This window comes from Drosophila erecta, unplaced genomic scaffold (assembly GCF_003286155.1).
Source record: "Drosophila erecta strain 14021-0224.00,06,07 unplaced genomic scaffold, DereRS2 tig00000021-arrow-pilon, whole genome shotgun sequence".
Taxonomy (NCBI): domain Eukaryota; kingdom Metazoa; phylum Arthropoda; class Insecta; order Diptera; family Drosophilidae; genus Drosophila; species Drosophila erecta.
Window position 1 is genome coordinate 17,121,955 of NW_020825198.1, and position 18,074 is coordinate 17,140,028.

At 45.1% G+C, this 18,074-nt stretch overlaps 1 protein-coding gene across 2 annotated transcripts; it reads left to right on the forward strand.

The window, feature by feature from the left end:
* The first annotated feature begins 109 nt into the window (after positions 1-109).
* LOC6543912 lies at positions 110-17,987 on the forward strand. 2 transcript variants are annotated; one of them, XM_001972947.3, is made up of 8 exons: positions 9,709-10,288; positions 10,886-11,014; positions 12,455-12,728; positions 13,171-14,196; positions 14,262-14,449; positions 14,532-16,701; positions 16,767-17,036; positions 17,097-17,987. In XM_001972947.3, exons 2-8 carry the CDS (start codon positions 10,989-10,991, stop codon positions 17,301-17,303), a joined length of 4,161 nt encoding a protein of 1,386 aa, XP_001972983.1. In that variant the 5' UTR covers positions 9,709-10,288; positions 10,886-10,988; the 3' UTR covers positions 17,304-17,987. The 2 variants fall into 2 exon arrangements, with proteins under 2 accessions (XP_015014018.1, XP_001972983.1); XM_015158532.2 differs by lacking the exons at positions 9,709-10,288; positions 10,886-11,014 and adding an exon at positions 110-1,316.
* Positions 17,988-18,074: the final 87 nt, after the last annotated feature.

The following is an 18,074-nucleotide window of genomic DNA, read 5'->3' on the forward strand; positions in this document are numbered from 1 at the left end:
CAAAATTTAATCAGCATTTAACGGCAAGATTGTTTGAATTTCCGTTAAACGCACTGCAATTGGTGTGGCAGCACTTAAAATACACCATTAAAATGCCATCTTACTTCCGCACATAGGGGTGCACACACTGGCGCGCAGCTGCGGCCAACTTCGCGTTGCAAAATGCTCTTGTGTTGTTTGTGTTTGGGATTGTAAATAAAGGCCAAACAGTCAGCGCGAAGCGTTAAGATCAGAGACCAACCTTTGGGTCAGGCCAAAAACCAGAATGTAACATCTCGCCGCGGGAGAGCAAACAAAGCCGCAGTCTTCAATTAATATAAGTGACTTGACTTTGATCTGAGAATCAAAAGAAACAGTGTGAAAAAGGTGGGCAGGAAGTGGGAAGTGAATAATAAATGACAACAAAAAAGTGTGTATTGGCCAAAAGAAGCTCGCATTGGTAGCAACGACAAAACCATTTACACACACACACACATACGGCGCTCTTTAAACGCTGCTGCCGCTCTTCCTCTCTTTCACTCACACACATTTAACGACTGCGACGCGTCTCTTGCAAACTTTTTAAAGCGGACGCCAGCGATATTCGGTTCTCATTTCGATGTGGAACGGTAAAGAACCTGTGTCGTTTCCGCTGCCGATTCGCGAATATAACACAAAAATAGCCATCTATTGTGTTTGCTCAATCAAATAAATTCCACTGCAAGTGTATGTGTGTGTTTGTGTACAGAAGGAAATCAGATAGATCAGAAGCAGTGCAAGAAAGAAAAGTGCAAAGCGAAAGTTTTGGTTTTGATTGTGCAGCATCCGCCATCTCGCTCTGGCAGGCGCGCGTGTAACGGTAGACATCTCTCTCGCCAACAACAACGAAACACCAACAACTAAACATTCCAAGGAAAGCGAAAAGTACGCGCTTGTGTGTGTGCGTGTCTGTGTGCTTTATTTCCATTTCCAAAGAAAATAATAAATTCAATATTCGATCTTTGATTCTGAGATTTCGATTGGCCAGATGTGTTTATTAACAGATTGCGCACACCGTGTCTTATTATGGCCCTATTGAATAAACTCTTCTTTCCGTCGGCAACACCAACAACACCCGCGAATTTAGCGGCACCCACGCTGACCGCAGCGTCCGCAGCAGCAGCAGCGCTAATTAATAGCCAAACAGCAACAGCAACTACAGGAACAGCAACACCCGCTACAACAACATTGCCGGCACGTACAACGCACGCCTCTGCCGGCGTCGCTGCCACGGCCTCTGCTGGCAATAGTTCGTCGTCCGCAAAAGCTACAAAACAAACTTCGCGAAATTATCTAAGGTAAGTGTTTATCTTTTTAACAACAAAAGTGCCTAACACCCGGTATTAGTGTATCGATAAAATGCGCGAACAACAAAGGGGGAAAATAGGTGCAGCTGCGAAATCACTCGGAAACACACACTACACAGAGAGAGATGTGCGAAATGGCGTTCTCATGATGCGTTTCACACTATGCATATATCTACGCCCCGCTGCCCGCCACCTACAATCATGCTCCTCTCTCTTGCACCACCTGCTCTTTCTCTTCCTCCTCCTCCCGTGGTTCGTACGCAAATTGGCAAAGCGTAAAACGAGGACGATAACCCAGCACACAAATTCGGCATGCACTAATCATCGTCACGTACGCCGCCTGCCTTTTTCGATTTGGTCCGCAAGTCTGGCCAACATCAATGCACGCAAATCCGCAGTGGAATAGCAGTGAAAGCAAAATCTTGGGTGATTACAAAGATTCGTTTGCAGCTGTCTCGAAACGTCACAAAGGAGGGGCATTATCTTGGTTCCTTGTCCGTCTGTTGTAAGAACCACAGTGGGCTCTTATTTAAGGGCACACAAGCTACCTGATCTGTTTTCGCAAGAAATTCCATTTTCAGGTGCATGCTGTTAAGAAGGATTATTAGTATATTCTTCCATTTGAAGAGTCATTTTGCGATATGGTGATTTAATATTTCAACAAGTATTTTAACGATCTATCGAAAATTCAAACTTTTCCAAGTGAAATCATTTAACTTTACAGTTTTTTTCGCTTTAAATTGATATTTTATAACTTATAGCAGTCCAATTTTTGGTTCTTGCTGTGGTTTAACCCCATATGGCTGCTCCACTGTACTCATATCGATAACGATAGCCTGCACCACAAGCAGCTCCAAGAAGAAGCCAACAACAAGCTCTAAATCACCCAACACCCCCAGCAGTGTATATTGGGTAGTCATGGTGGGTGCATGTGTGCGAGGAGGTGCGTTGATGTTTGGCCGTTGCCGTTTCTTTCTCTCGCATGGTTCCACACCCATCGATTGAGCTGCGCGCGCAAATAACTGTGCCCCACTATGCTCTGCCTCTCCCCACGCCTTTCGTGGCTCTCGTCTCTGGCCCAAGAGCGATCGTTTCGTTCTCGGCTCTCTTCGTTATCGCTTCGTGTGTGCTGCCCCTCTCGCTCGCACTCACGCAGACGTAGGCTTACGTTTGTACACTTTTAAGGGGGCGTGGCGGGGGAATGCGGAGGCAACGTCAGGCGCAAATGTAAATAAAAGCGAATCACATGACTTGCTAATCGGCGGTCGCGGCCTGCTCTCGTGATTATTATGTCATACACATTTTGTTGTTGGCGCGGCGCATTGTTTTTGTTGCCTTTGCGCTTAATTCTCATTTCATTATTATTTATTAGACTATTTACTTATGTATGTATGCTGCTGCATACGCTTTACAATGTTTATTTTTGACACTTTGCTTGACTTGTGCGTTGGCTCTGATTGTGGTTTTGGTTCCTGTTGCTGTGACTGCGAGTGTCAATGGGACTGTGATTGTGGGATGCTTTGTTAACGGTGAACTGGCGGACACACCCACGTCCGCTTTGCTAGGAACGCGATACCATTGACACCTATTACTGTTTCGTATAACATTTTTGCGAAATCAAAATGGATAAGATTACAGTTCTCCGAAACGAATTTATTTGTTTAGTTTCATGAACATTTTAATGTGCATAAAGTTGGCAAGGGAACTATTCGGATTGGAGGTTTCGTTGTGCTTTACTTTTATTATTTTTTAAGCGATGCTGTTTTTATTTGCTTAGTTTGACGAAAACATGATACCATTCAGAGTAAGAATATAAGATCCCTTTTTATAAATTTCTAAAAAATCTCATTTCTTATTAATATTTTTATTTATTTAATAAAAGTTATAATCACCTCAGTTTGATAACGATCGAAACCCGTACTTTGACAACTCACGATGATACCAAACTGTCGATATGCAAAAAAAAAAAAACGAATGGATAACAAAATTTGGAGACCATTGTTGACAGGGCCCATAAAATATTTCAATCGTTTTCCCATTTATTTTTGGGGCCAATAAGCTGAGGGCCCCCGTTAGCCGGTTAACTCGATTAGCGCCTTGTCCACGCTGTCAATCGGTCGCCTTATCGGTCAGACATTTAAAATATATATAGCGTAATGGTGAAATTGTCAGATTCGAGTGTGTATTGACCAATATTCGGGCTGTATATACATTTATGGCCGCGCTTGTCGCCAACATTCGCCAACGCCATCACGTGATAGAAACTTTTCACTCTGTTAATTAAGCGTCGCCAGCTTTTGGGGTTTTTGCACTTTGCCCACAGCCACACACACTCGCACACTTGGAGAATAATTCTAATTATAAAAAAAAACCTGTAAGGTGTAGACAGACAGCCGGTCCGACTAACTCCCCCTCAAATTAACCCCCGAAACACCCCCTATTCGACGCTATCTTTGTACTAGGTCAGGTTTTTCGGTTTCGCTGTAAACTAAACAAACGTTTACACTAATAGCAGTTAAAAACTCCACTCGGGCCAAATAAATGTATTTGTTTATTTGCTTAATTTAGTTGGGTGACGGCAATAAATTATGGCAGCACGCTTGGGTAAATTTCCACGACAGAATCTGAACCTCCACTTATCGTTCATATTTCCACCGGGCACAAGAGAAATGATTTAAAAATACTTTCGGTCTCCTCTGATAGGCCGAGAACTAAGAATAAAGAAGCTAGCGAAAAAAAAAAAAATAAAGAAAGTAAAAACAACAAACAAACAACCAAAACCCATGACACTTTTGTATGATTAAGAAATGGCAAAATGCTGGAAATCAAGGTCTGGACAACAGCGGTGGATGAATCAATTGTGCGGAAAGGGGTGAATCATTTCCTTTGGACCCCGTCGTCATGACCATGTTTAGACATTTGCTAGCCAGTTGGTCACATGACAGTTTTTTGCTTAATTTCGCCTCGAAGTCTATGCATGATACAAATGATACAAAAGCGAATAAATCCAAAACCAGACGCCTGGCATCATGTGCCTTTGAAGGCGCGCATTCCTTAACCCAATTCGCAAGTCATTCGCCCGATATCCACCACATATGGCGTCCAAAACTACATACGAGTATATCCGTTATTAGCGACCTGGTATTAATTCCCGATAAGTCTGGGGATTTCAGGCTATATAAAAACTGTGATTTCGTACTCGCCCAATCGCCTTGCGATCTACAAGGTGCGATTCGCAAGCTGTCGATTGATCGATGGACTTTCACATGAATACGAATAGCCACCGCATTGCACCCAGCTACGCAAATCAAGCGAATTAGCACCTTTTGTGGAAAACTTTGGCCCAACAACGTCTCATTATGGTACGTGGGCCCAGGGCTTCAGGCACGTGTGGCACACAATAAAATCGCGTTCGATTGGCGATCAAACAAAGCCACACATATCAATCTTCCACAGTACATTGAAAAAGGGAAAAAATCACCGCTCTGAATGAACCATTATGGATGATTTCACTTAGAGCCTTAGGCAAATGAGTCGTAAATTGGGGAGGGAACGAGAATTCATTAATAGTTTTTGATAACTGCCCGCCAATTGAATGGCCAAACAGTCGCCGGCCGGCCAGACATCAATCAAAGTGGTTGGTTCGCACCAGGTGTGAACTTATTACATGGGCCGTAGCGTTACGATGCGACGAACCGTAATAGAGTAGTATAGTAATGGGCCAGGTGCCGGTGTGTCTGGCTCTAGTTCTCTGGCCGCGGGCCACATGTCAGGAGAGGTGTTATACCTATCACATGGATCCCTTGCCCCCTCGCATCATCATCCGTCAACATCAGCAGTGCAATTAAATATGTACGCGTATGCCTGCGGAGCAGTCGGCACACAAACTTTAGTTATGTGCAAACAGAAATCAGCACATTTAAATGGCAGCACTTCCAGTGGAAGGGGACGAGGTGGAGCGATGTGGCGGTGTGGTGATGTGGTGCTTCATGTGCGAAGTCGCGTGGTCTGCCAAGTCATATGAGTAGTGAATCGTCGACGACGTCGCGTATCCAGTTTTTGTTGTTGCCTCGGGACCCGTTCCGATAGCATGTGCACTTGGAAAAACAAAGCTTACCTTATTGTGTTTTCAAAAAGGAAATTAATAACACTCCATTTAAATGATTACATTCTGTTAAACCAGTTCATTCCGATTATTTCCACATTCCCTAGCACAGCATTAAATATTTATTAATTAAATGTTAATTTAATTATCAACAAAAAGTATGTATCAATAACAAATAAATGAAACAAAATAATACAATTCACATATCCAAAACAACGCTATGCTAGCGGTCAAGGCTGAATTTCTCTTTCTTTTCATCTTACAATTCTCAAGTGCTTCCTTTTGGTAAAGCTAAGCTTCTCATTGCTTGATATCTTAATCGGATTAACATTGAACTTTAATAACTCAACTTGAGTTGAAAAAAAAAACTTTTTTTTATGGAGCTGTCAATGATATTTATTGTCAGCAATAGAGGATTATAAAGAACTAACTCCGAAGTCTGATACAGGTATCAGATACAGGTGATATCAGCATATGGCAAATCGCATTTGCACTTGAATTCACTCTATCTATCTGCCAGTGTAGACATTAGCGCTTCTCTGTCTGTGGAATGGCCCTGTTTTCACTCATTATCAGTTGACAAAACGCTTTTGTTTTCCACTGCCTGCCGCCGCCGCGTATCAATGAGCTGGGCAAACAAAATAAGAGCCCGAAGTGCCTAAGCCCGGAGCTCCATTAACGGAAGCTCAACGAGACACCTTATAGGTGAACCATTCCAGGGGGGCAGGATTTCCGAATAATTTTCAATGGCCCATGCACATGGCTCTACTTAAACTACTGTTTGCCAATGCCTTAGGCAAAATCCAAACGCTCATTGAATCACGGGGGTATTATGGTTATGGCCAAAAACACCTGAGATTACACTCGGCTGTTACTTCACGGAATTATGGAAATTCTTACTGCGCGACCTGTGCACACAGAAGTGTGAATAATGAGGATGACAGTATATCTGTTTATTACCTTTTCGCCGAACCGTAACTGAATCGTTAAAGTCCAGATAGAAAGCTCAAAACGGCGAATGCTCATTGTGATAAGTGTATTCAGCTTAGGTTTAAAACTTCACAGATCATTTTCAATTTCACTTGAGATTTATGTGCGGTCTTTAGTTGAGGACTCCAGTGACAAATTTGGTTATTAAATTATGATTTACAAGCACGACAATAAAACACAATTTATTATTGTATTAGGCGAATATTGCGAAGAGCTATTGCTTTTTTATGCAATTGTTCCAGAGGAACTGTAATGTGTGTCCAAGTTGCTCTACTAAGAAAAGAAAGCTGTAAGGACTGCGTTATTGATAAGTAATCGGCAAATGGAATTTTTCACCCAGCTAACCACATGATTCTGTGTTGTAAAACTTTTTATATGGCAGCTTAAAGGGCAGTTGGTGGTTCTGCCTTATCTGCAAGGTCTGGCATTGTTTTCCCTACGCTCATGCTTGTTTATGTAAATGCTTTTCATTAATCCCTAATCCCAGACTTCTGAATGAAACCATTTTAATTGATTCCTTCTGCTGCTGTGGCGATTTATTCGCCATATTGCGGAAGTATTGTTTTCAGTTTTGATACCACCGCCGATGTGCAAATCACCAGATTCTTATTCCGTATTCCGCATTTGGTATTCCGTCATCTTTCTGTGACTCTGACTCCTGACTTGTTGACATTTGGGCCATGATCTCACCTGGGCAAAAGTTGGCTTGTTCCTGAGTCACGTCGTGTTTGCCAGGTGGAAACAAGTGCACAATGCTGGCACTTGTGTGTGGCTCTGGTTACCTGGGACTTTCATTGATTGATTGCGCCCGCCAGTGCTCACCTGTCCTTACCTCCACCGCCTCCTCTTGGCGCCCCACCTGACTTTTCCGGGTCTGTTTGCATTGGTCTCAAGTGACAATGAAAATCACTCGATATTTTTGTCGTCATTTGCTCATTAGTATTGTGAGCGGCTGCGACGACGACGACGACTCTTGCTTGTGTTTATTTTTTGTAGTTTATTTATTTTTTTTGTTTGCCTGGCTGGCTGATAAATTTCTGGTGTTCCAAAGAGTGCGAGTGGGTTTTGGGGATATTGCCAATTGCTTTGAACTTGACATTCGATTTTTTGCGATCCAAAAGGACGGGGTGAAGGTCGTCCGACTGTGCCGACGTGTGTCTACTGGATTTATTTGTGTGTGCATAACTGCTTATAATGGGCCCAGTGATAATGATAGTCAATTTGCTGGGCGCAGCTGCCGTTATACCGTATATACATATATATTTATACATTATATATACCCATTGTCGTAGCCAAACGCCAACGTCTCCATCGCCATCGCCATCATCGTTGTTGGACGGTCGGTTGGTCGGGTCATGTGACTTGTTGTATGGATGGAGCAACTGGTTGTTGTTTCGCTTTTGCCGCCGCCTTGCCTTCCCACCCCGCATTCCCCGCATTCTCCGCCAGCACGAGCGGCTTTGTTGGCTGTGCTGTCGTCGCTTTGAAAATCTGTGTTTATTTGCCACGCTCTCTTTCATTCACTCACACGAAAAGACGAACACTGGGGAAAAAAGTGGCATCCGGTCGCAAGAAGTCCATCTTAGAAGGCCAATCCTTGGTTACAACTGCTTATGGAGAGGTGGAAAGTTAAGTATTCCTATGTGGTGCCATAGATCTCCAGAGAAACTCTCATTAGAAAGTATTAACAAGGTTGTTGCTTTCGTGTGAGTACATATTAAAGTGCTTGAAATTGGTATTTTGTCAAGTCGAGAGTACTTAACAATTTTGCAACTCTAGAAACTTCCCGAGCAAAAAATGAACAATCTTCGCCGGCAGTTTCCAGCTTGATAAAACAGCTATCTACTTGAACTTGCCTAATAATGTTATCGAATTGAAATCTACGGTATAATGGTAGTATTTTTCTAATGCCTAGAAACGTTCAGTGCGCATGATTTAAAGCGCTTTGGTTTCTCTCAGTGCAAAATCCGCAGACAGGCCAGACACGCTCTGTAAAGTCATTAACAGATGCTGATTTGATTACAATTGTGCGCCTTTACTCTCTGTTTATCACTCTGGTTTTGTATCGTGTATGTTCGTGTGTGGAACTGTGGCCGTGCCAAAAGCCAAAAGCCAAAAGGCTGGGACAAATCAATTGCCGGCGATTTCCCATATCAATCAGTGTGGCGCAGTGGAGAATCCAAGGGCTAATCAAAACATAATCCAGGCAAAGCCCGATAACGCCCGTGCCCACTCGAGTGGCACTCCGCCTTACATCCCCATAAGTACACCTGGCCATATCAATCAAAATATTCTTACTTGTATATAGTGCACAGAACCCCCGAAAGCGAGGGCTATATGGTCGGATCGGGGGATTCGTGTGCTCTGGTCTTCGTTCATTATGCATGCCCGCCCGTATTTATGTATATGTATTTATTTGCTTAATATTGTTTGGCTGTGGCTCGCTTTTGTTTTGCTTGCGTAGCTGAAAAAGCATGTGATCCCAACGAGTGCCCCGCCCCCCTGCCGCCGGCCCTGCCATGCGCCCACAGAAATAATGAAAATAAAAGCTAAGGCAAAAATATCTGAATAAACAACGCCGCTGCCTCTTCGAGCGATAAGTCAACTTAGCGGCCATTCGATAATTGTTTTCGCGCTGATCTCCACCGTACTCCATCTTGGCCAGGTCAGCAGCCCTGTGCCTTTTGGCATCTGGCTTTATGGCTCTCTGGCCTCAGACGCTCGCGTACTCGTAGTGCCCCAAAGATCAGGGCTGCTGACAAAGTCCATTCGGTTGGGGAATCACTAGCACCCTGCAAAAAATGAAAACGGTGGGGTGTCTACATTCCTTTCTCCATATAACAAATACATTTGGAAATTTTGAAATATTTTACTACTTAATTTTTTTTAAATTTACTTGTTAGAAAATATGGTTTCTTTTACCAGAAGTCCAAATTAGCCCGTTTTTTCTGGGTATTTCTGATTTGTAATAAATTCCTATTGCCCAGGCTTTGATAAAACTCCACAGCAAGTGATCAAAAACCCGAAAATAACTTGGATAATTACATTCCCTAGGGCATTTAACCTTCGTCAGAAAACCGTTGAGGAATGTCTTTAATGTTGTTATTAAATTTGGCCATATGTCTTTCAACTAATCCATCAAACAATCATTCATCGCTGGCTCTTGACTTTTGCACAAATGTTTTTCCTTTCTCTTTCTCAAATGTGTGTGTATTTAGGGTTATTTTTTAAATTTGTTTTTTTTTGTATGAAATTTTTAAACAACATATTAACACATCAGTGTATGACAAGCAACAAATGGTGGCCACATGATGCTCGTCCGACTTTTGGAACCCACTCGGTGGTTTTGGATTCGGATTCGGACTCGGATTCAGATTCGGCCTCCGATTCGGTTCGGTTATGTTCGGTTTGGTTTGGGTGCGCAGCTGGACGAGCGAATGGATGGGTCCGAGAAATCATGTGAGCAGCGCTCCAATTTGGATGCCCCATGTCGCGGCCCCGAAGTCGCCTCGTTGAGGATCGTTGCTTGTATTATCTGCATGAGTGTTTCAGCGTACTGCCCTCGTCCGTAGGTACTCGTGTGTCCGTGGTGTGCCTCCATATGTACAGTACATACACATATCGATTGGCCAGGCAGGCACACAGGCAGGCCTTATTATAATGCATATGCGAGTGAGCTCGCCGCTCGTCTCGCTCTGACGATTGGGCACGGGACCTGGGCTTTTCAGTCCCCGTTCCCAGTTCGGTTCCCCAGTTCTCGAGCTCCCAGCAGTGCGATCGCGAGCGCCTTGAACTTCATTTGCTGACTAGCATCGCGGCCATAAAGATATCGACGCGTCGTCCGTCCGTGCTAATCGGTGGTCCAACGGTAAATGTTACAGTTTAACTTGTCCAACGCCAAAGGGCTAAATTCGAAAAATAAACTAGAGATTTCACACCAAGTTTGGGAACTATAGAATGCAGAAGATGGAAAAATATGAACACGACACGCCATTGAATGAGAAAAATATAATTGCATTTTCAAACACAATTTTCATTGCCAATTGAAAAGTAGAATAATAAAATAAGGAGTTACATTTTACACGTATTTTTATGATTTATTGAAATCTTATTTAAATATGAAGCCTTTGACTTGTTGGTAAATACAGAAATTGTTTACGTTTCCAATTGAAATTATCAATTTGGTCTTGATGTGGAGAGCTACAGATATAAATATTTGCTGAATACTTATTGTTGAATTCGTAAAGTAAATTGAGCAGATAAAAAGGCTAATTCATGTACAATTGATTATTGTTAATAATCGGTCATAAAGTATACATTTTTTGTTAACCCGTTAAGTGGTACTAATGCTCAACGAATTTGTAGATATTTTATCACATCATGCATATATGTAGGTTCCCAGATTGTGGGGCTTAAGGAGTTACTACCAAATTAAATGAGGAATTTTTCTGTTATGAAATTATAGATAGGCAAGGTCGAGTTGGACAAGTACAACCTGCAACTACGGAACATTCCGGCCAAACAGTTGGCGCTATCGCGAAGCTGCAGTTGGAATTACCCTTTGTCGCATGCATACGCCGCCCTTCAAATCCAAGTAAGCACGGTCAATAAAGTGGACCCGATCGGGGATAGCCGGACATTGGACAGTCCGAGGACAACAAAGGGGCCGCCGGTGTAGTCCGTCTGGCCAGACCACAATATATCCACTATATCAGGGGCCCTCGTGACCGACCTAAAACCAAAAAACACCTTCGTAATCGAAGTGCGTGCGGGCTCCCCCCTTCTTATCGCAGGGCAGTAAAACATTTATTAAGCTCTAAAACTAGTTCGCCCACTCCCCCACCATTTAGCCTAACCCCACCCCCTGGAACGGCAAACGACTATCATCAGATGGGCTAATTGTTAATTATAGCGCTAATTTCAGCGAAGGCGCCTTTGCAAACTTAGCGCTACTTAGACAAGCCATTTATACAGCCACTAAATTAATTAGCTCAAATCTGTTGTACGAGCTTTAAATCGAGTGCGGTGCTGCCGATTTGTCTGGCAAGTGGAGTGGAATGTGGAATGGGTTTCGGGTATCGGGTATTGGGTATTGGAGGGAGGGGAAGATAATTAGCGTCGACAGGATCTGTCAACGAACTATGCATTACTAATCATTTTTTTCTATTTCACACAGTATGTCTCACTTTTTCAATTATTTTTTCAAGGAATGGTTGTTTAGAGAAGTTTAGAACTACCTAAAATATTGCTAATTTTTTGTTTAACCTCCGCCATTTGTTTGAATACAATTAGGTTTAAAATAGATTTTGTTCATTGAGATCCTAAACTTTTATTGGTTCTGTCCCGCCGAGATATACATATACCTCATTTGCCAGCGCTACTTAGATCAGCCAATTATAGAACCGGCAAAAATAAATTGGTTTAATTTAACATTCAAGTTTGCCGTCATGTGACTACAGACACCTTCACTCCCCCCACTTCAGAGGGTTCAAAGTTCAGCATTAGTACGCCGCACTCGGCCTTATCATTCGATGTTCTGGTTCGGGCTGTAAAAGATTTGAAGACAGTGCTCTCAGAGCACCGCTCGAAAAGGGGGCATGAGTAATCGTCACGTGCCCACTGAGGATCGCTATATATAGAGCATAGCATTTGCCATTTTATCGACGACAATGAACAGCACAAAATACGAGAGCTGCTCGAGATGTGCGCATTTTAATGAACCTCCGCTGGGCTGCGAAACTGCGGGTGGCATTTTGACGACCTTCAAGCGGAACTCTAGATTCCCGATTTTGAACGGTGTCGAATGGCAGCGAAGGTGTGGTGGCAAATGAATGGAAATGGAGCAGTGTCACCAACACAGCAATATACAGAGGGGAATTTCGAGCAGTGCATTTGGTGAAAGGTGTTTTATTAAATAATAGTGGGCATAGCAAAAAGAATATTTACCCTAGATTTCCGGTAAAACAAACTATTCCAAGCAAGTTGTGATTATTTTCCCAAATTCATTTACTCTACTTTCGATCCCTTCTTGCAGTCGATTCCCCTTCGAGGGCAGCCAGGTGCGAGTTCTGCTCTACAAAGAGGATGACTCTCGACGATTGCTCTTCGACTCGAATGCCCTCCAGAAGGTGACGCACAAGGACCCATCAGCCACCTCCGCATCCATATCATCATCCGGCACGAGTGGCGGGGGAAAGTTCCTTAAGAATGAGAAGTACACCTCGCTGCAGAATGGCAAGATTCAGTCGAAGTCACATTCCAACAATGGCAGCAATTTCATCGAGGTGTGCGCAGAGTATGGCTATAAGGTGAGTCATCATTGAGTAATCTATACAAACTTATGACCGGGTGTAATAGCACATTATGTACTGGTCGTAAAAGTGAAATATCACGACCGTTTTAATTTCATCATAATTCATTCTGCAAATGAAAAGCTATGACTCGCTTAGCTTGGATGATCAAATTTAAATCACTTAAAAATTGCAAAATTAATTTTTTCATATTAATAGAAATACCCTTTTATACAAGATTATTTGTAAAGTATGAAATGGTTGTGGGTAGCGTTTCCGACCCTTCAAAGTATTTACATATATTCCTAATCATATATTCCATTTACGTCGATCAGTAAGAACGCTGTGATCTCGGGAACTACAAATGCTTAAAAGCTATTTTTCTTTTTACATCTTTGCAAAAATCATTTAACATATGCTTACGTTGTTTTAAACTGATGAATTTTACATTTTTTAACAGCACAATCGACCCTCAGGAGCAGACATCACGCCGGTGGGCGAAATGGTGTTTGGCTCGATGCCGATGTCCTTTTGCGGAACGGCCCTGAAGGTGCACTGGCTGCCGGAACCGGCCAGAATCCTGTGCTCCCAGGTCTACCTGACGCCCACCAGCAATGGAGGATCTGGCCACTCGCCCTACTCTACGCTCTCCATGAACAGCCTGGCGACGCCGCGCACATCGATATCCAGCGAGCACGGATCCATGGATGGTCTCTCGATGAACTCGTTCTCGATGCCCTTCAGCGTGAGTGTGGGTCGGCAGATGAGCCTGACGCCGCCCTTGGACGTTCCGGCGACGCCGGCAGATCAGCAGTCGCTGTCGATTCATTCGATCGACTCTAGCGGGCCTCGATACTCATCAACATATAGCACTGCCACGGATTCGGGCTATTCGGCGAGTGGGAGTGGCAGTGGAGCCGGCGGGGATCAGTGGTCATATCAGTACTCATCCACGCGGAGCAGTTTGGGCAGCGTCCTCTCGGATCAGTCGGATGCAATGAGGAAGCTGAGCATGGACTCAGCCTGCTATACGGGGTCGTCTCCTTACCTAGACGGATTTGCCAGCGATGGCTGCCTGCAGCGAAGAATCTCGCGTAATTTGCGCACCTCCTTCGAGAACGAGCATTCCAAGAACGATTTTATCGGCTTCCTCAGCGACAATTACACATTCAATGGTCCGGTGGTGGCACCAGCAGCAGGCGGAGCTGGAGGGGGCAGCGAGGGTGGTGGCATGGCTCCGCCGCAGTATCGAAGAGCGAGCTATTGTGCGAATGAGACGCGAAGCAATCCGGAAATGGGCAGGAGACAGGCCAATCAGCGCCGGCGGGCGAAACTGGGACTGGCCGTGTGCATCTCCATGAGTGAGTCCTTCGAAGAGGAGATGGAACTGTTTTGCAGTGAGCATATTGCCTTGCTGGAATCTATGCTTAGTCGATTGAGAGCCAGTACAGAGCTGGCTTACATCAACCACAAGAATTTTCTGCAGGTAAGGATCGCACATACAATCCCTGTCGCATTTTATGTAATCAGGATTTTGCGTGTGAACTTTAGATCATGTTCCAGGCCTGGCAGGATACGCAACAGTGGTTCAGCGATCTCTTCACTGCTCCGCGCATCAAGACGCCCGTCTGGCTGAGCATCACCACCAGCGGCAGCAAGTACTCCAAGACTGTGGCCGAGAGATTCATCAAGGAGCTGTGCGACCTGCTCTCCTTCGCCGACACTAAGGATTCTAATTTGTAAGCCGAGTTATCATAGAAACTTGTATGACTAGATGGTTATAAATGTATATCTAATTTTAAATTTGTTTATTTCTTGCAGTTTTATAAGCACCATGCTGACGGGAATTCTTACTCACCACCTCGGATGGGTAGCCACAGTGTCCGCCTTCAACAGCGCCGGCTCTCGACGATCGGAATCTTCTGCCTCAGCGGCGGCCATTGAGCAGAGAGCAAAGCTACTCCAAGTTGCCCAGAAGCATCCCTACAATGCGCTGTGGGCGCAACTCGGCGACCTTTACGGAGCCATCGGCATGCCGCCCAAGCTAGCTCGCACCATTGTGTGTGGAGCAGAGAAGCTCTGGGTAGAGAAGCTGCTAAACGTGCTCACATATTTTATTCGGTGCAGCGAAGTACGAAGAGCGGCCAAGCGGGAGGACTTCAACAAGCAGCTTATTAACGACCTTGTCGCCCAGAGCCAGACGAAAAATCAATCGGGTCCGCAGGAGAGGCACAAGAGTCCGCCGACACCGAAGCGCGGACTGAGCAGGGCGGCCACCTGCAAACAAAATTTAAATGCCATCGCTGATGATGCGGACGATGAGTATGGTGAACTGAACGGTTACGATAGGGAGAACGAGGATGGGGACCCAGATGAATTGGACTCAGGGTCCCTGGACGCCAGCGATGGCATGCAGACTCTGAAGAAGAATGAGATTCCCACTGTGCTGGCTTTCCGAGACTCTCATTTTGTGCAGCAGGAGCTGCGTATCGGAAACTATTTAATGGACACAGGTATAGATAAGAAGACGCTGATGGCTCGGCAGGCGCAGCAGTACTTTCGTACTGGTAAAGACGGCCGGATCCGTTTGACAGTGACCACGCCGGATAACGTGGAGCTGTGCATGGAGGAGGAGCAGTCGAGCGGCACAGGCTCTGTCAGTACGGGTTCCGTGGACGACGGTGCCATCGAGGCCATCGACTATGAAGACAACGTGGAAGCTCCTCCGAAAAAGAACTTCTTTTGGAACATGGTGCCGGTAGCAGGTGTAAAGGAGGGACTGAGTCTGAGTGATTTGGCCAAGCTGCAGCAGGGCATTCGGATCATCAACCGCAAGCTGGAGCGACGCAGCAGCAGCTACTCGGTTGAGGGCAACCCCGACCAACAGCAGAACAAGTCGGGAGAAACAGGAGTTGGCGACTTTGAATCCCTTAGTCGTGAGAGACGCGCCTCGCATTTGTCACTATCTGATTTGATAACGCAGAACAGTATGGGCAAAAGCGATCGCATGACTTGGGGCATTGAGCCCATCAAAGAAAACGTGAGCTTGGAGGAGCAGATCCACTTTGATCACTGCCACAAGCTAATCGAGCGGGAGCACGGCATTTGCCGACAAACATCGGCTGATAATGGCAACGGAGTAGTCTTCGTTCTGGGCGACAATGAGCCACTGATCAACCTCAAAAAGAGCAGTGAGGACCTGAGCGGAGATCAAGATTCTAAGCCATCTTTGATGCTATGCGCACAACATCAGCGCACCCACGACAGAAGCAAGCACTCGGGTATGAAGTTCAACTTTGAACAGTATCCGCAAATAGCCACCAACTATATGAAGAGCAAGAATCTGTTGATGTCCAACTATGATCTGCTAATGGACAAGGTCACCAAACTGGAGGCCAGCGAGGCAGCTGCCCTTAAGGGTAGCGATAGCACGGCAACACTGGCTGCTAGCAGTAGCTCCACCGCCGCTCTGCTTCCTCCTACAACTCCAGTGGCTGCGAATAGCGATCGTTGCGTCGTTTGCAGCAGTGGCGTTGGCATAAATACCTCGGCCACCTGGAACCAAACACCTTCCAACGCCACCGAGCTGGAATTTGAGACCGATGAAATGCACTGCTACAATCAAAGCGGGAACAGTAATGGACTCAGCTCCAAAGCTCTACAATCTGTAAACTCGGCGGCCTCCATTGACACGCTAAAGTCAACTGTTGCAGTCGAGCCACTAACTCCAACGATCCCAACCCCAATGCAGACGACGTACATGCGCAAGCAGCAGCCCAAGCGGGTGCCGTCTGGACGCAGTTCCGTCTCCTCGGTGGCAGCCAAGTGTGCAGCGGTCAATGTGTCCCAGCAGCTCTTGAAACTGCCTGTTCCGGGTGTCAAGGAATTGCCGCAGGACGACGAATCTCCGGGCGACCAGCTGCGTGCCGGCTTCATTCCCTCGCTGCTGTTAAGCGTCAGCGATCATTACGTCTCCGACATGGTATTGCAGGTGAGAAATTGACCTGTCATTTATTTTGAGCCAATTGTGATTGTATTTTGTTCCCATTCTGCTAGGGTACTTGTGCTCCGCCCAATAAGTGGGAGATGCATCTGCGGGAGGATCTAGCTCTGGCCGCGCGCTCAGCCTCGCTTATCTCGCAGCCGGCGGAGAACATAGCGATTGTGGCGGACATGGACAAGTGGGATGTGCGGCTTATTTCATCTCAGACGCAGCAGTTTCCGTATGCCGGTGGCCAGAGTTCTCCTGTCGGCATGTCTCAGCTCGTGTCCAGCATGCTTGAAACCGTACAGGCCATGAACGCAGGCGGCATACCAGCCTACGAGGTAGGTACCTCAAATTTTGTTATGCATTTGCTTTGCTAATTTCTGAATATTTGGTTTCAGTGCTTGTCGTTTCTGGAGTCCAAGTTACAGGAAATCTACCTACAATCGGAAACTTTGGCAGCATTCCTGCTTGAGACTGATCCGTGCCGGCTGAGCGACATTACAAATCCGCTGCAGTTGTCCGAGAACGATGTACCATTGCTGCTGTCAATAGCATATATTCACACACCCAAGATCAGCCGCAAGTGCGGCATCAGCTTCAGGTGACAGGTTGTTGCCGTCTGCTGAGCTAGGACATTGCCAAACATTCTATCACTCAACGTTTCAACGAGCTCTTCTCATGCATCATCCAAAGCGAAACAAGCAAATACTCCAGCGAATTTTAATTTCACTGATTTTGTGATATATTTATATGTGTAGGAATCTAGCGCCTAAATGCAGGATACGATTTTCAGCCGTAGCTTAGCCGTAGCCCTCGAACGAAACCAATTCCATCTGAACTGTAACGATTGGTTTCTTACTATTGTAATCGCCCAGTGTAAATGGGTCCTTCATCGAAATTTACCACATCCACTCATCGCGGTCACATGAAGAAGTATTGTAAATCATCTGGGTTAGAATTAGCCGGGCCAGAATGTCTTGGCGATAGGGTGACGATGATGATGACGACTCCGGCTTAGCAGCACTCGAAACGGGCTGCTATCGGATCGATCGATCGCCAAAACATATCTTGCTCCGCCCCACTTTTGTAGTGCTTGATTTAGATTTAATAATTTATGACAGCAATAATATAATCGTAGCATTAATTGAATAGGTTTAGAATACGCTAGGGGATGCAGTGCAGCTACTAAAATTATATATGTATAATGCATTCAAGAAAACAACTAAAACAACAAACAAAATCAAAACATGTGTATATATTTTTGAAGGAGAATATACAATTTTAAAATGAAATCTCGAATTTTATTCGGACGATCTTACTGTCAGACGGACGGACATTGTAGTGACCCTGTTGAAGAATATTTGTACATAATGGGG

What these genes read in the sequence shown, in the direction of transcription:
- LOC6543912 (XM_015158532.2), top strand. Translation starts at nt 1,045, where the DNA reads ATGGCCCTATTGAATAAACTCTTCTTTCCGTCGGCAACACCAACAACA. An exon ending in TCTCCGACATGGTATTGCAG is followed by an intron (nt 16,702 to 16,766) that starts GTGAGAAATTGA and finishes CCATTCTGCTAG; the next exon opens with GGTACTTGTGCTCCGCCCAA. An exon ending in GCGGCATACCAGCCTACGAG is followed by an intron (nt 17,037 to 17,096) that starts GTAGGTACCTCA and finishes ATTTGGTTTCAG; the next exon opens with TGCTTGTCGTTTCTGGAGTC.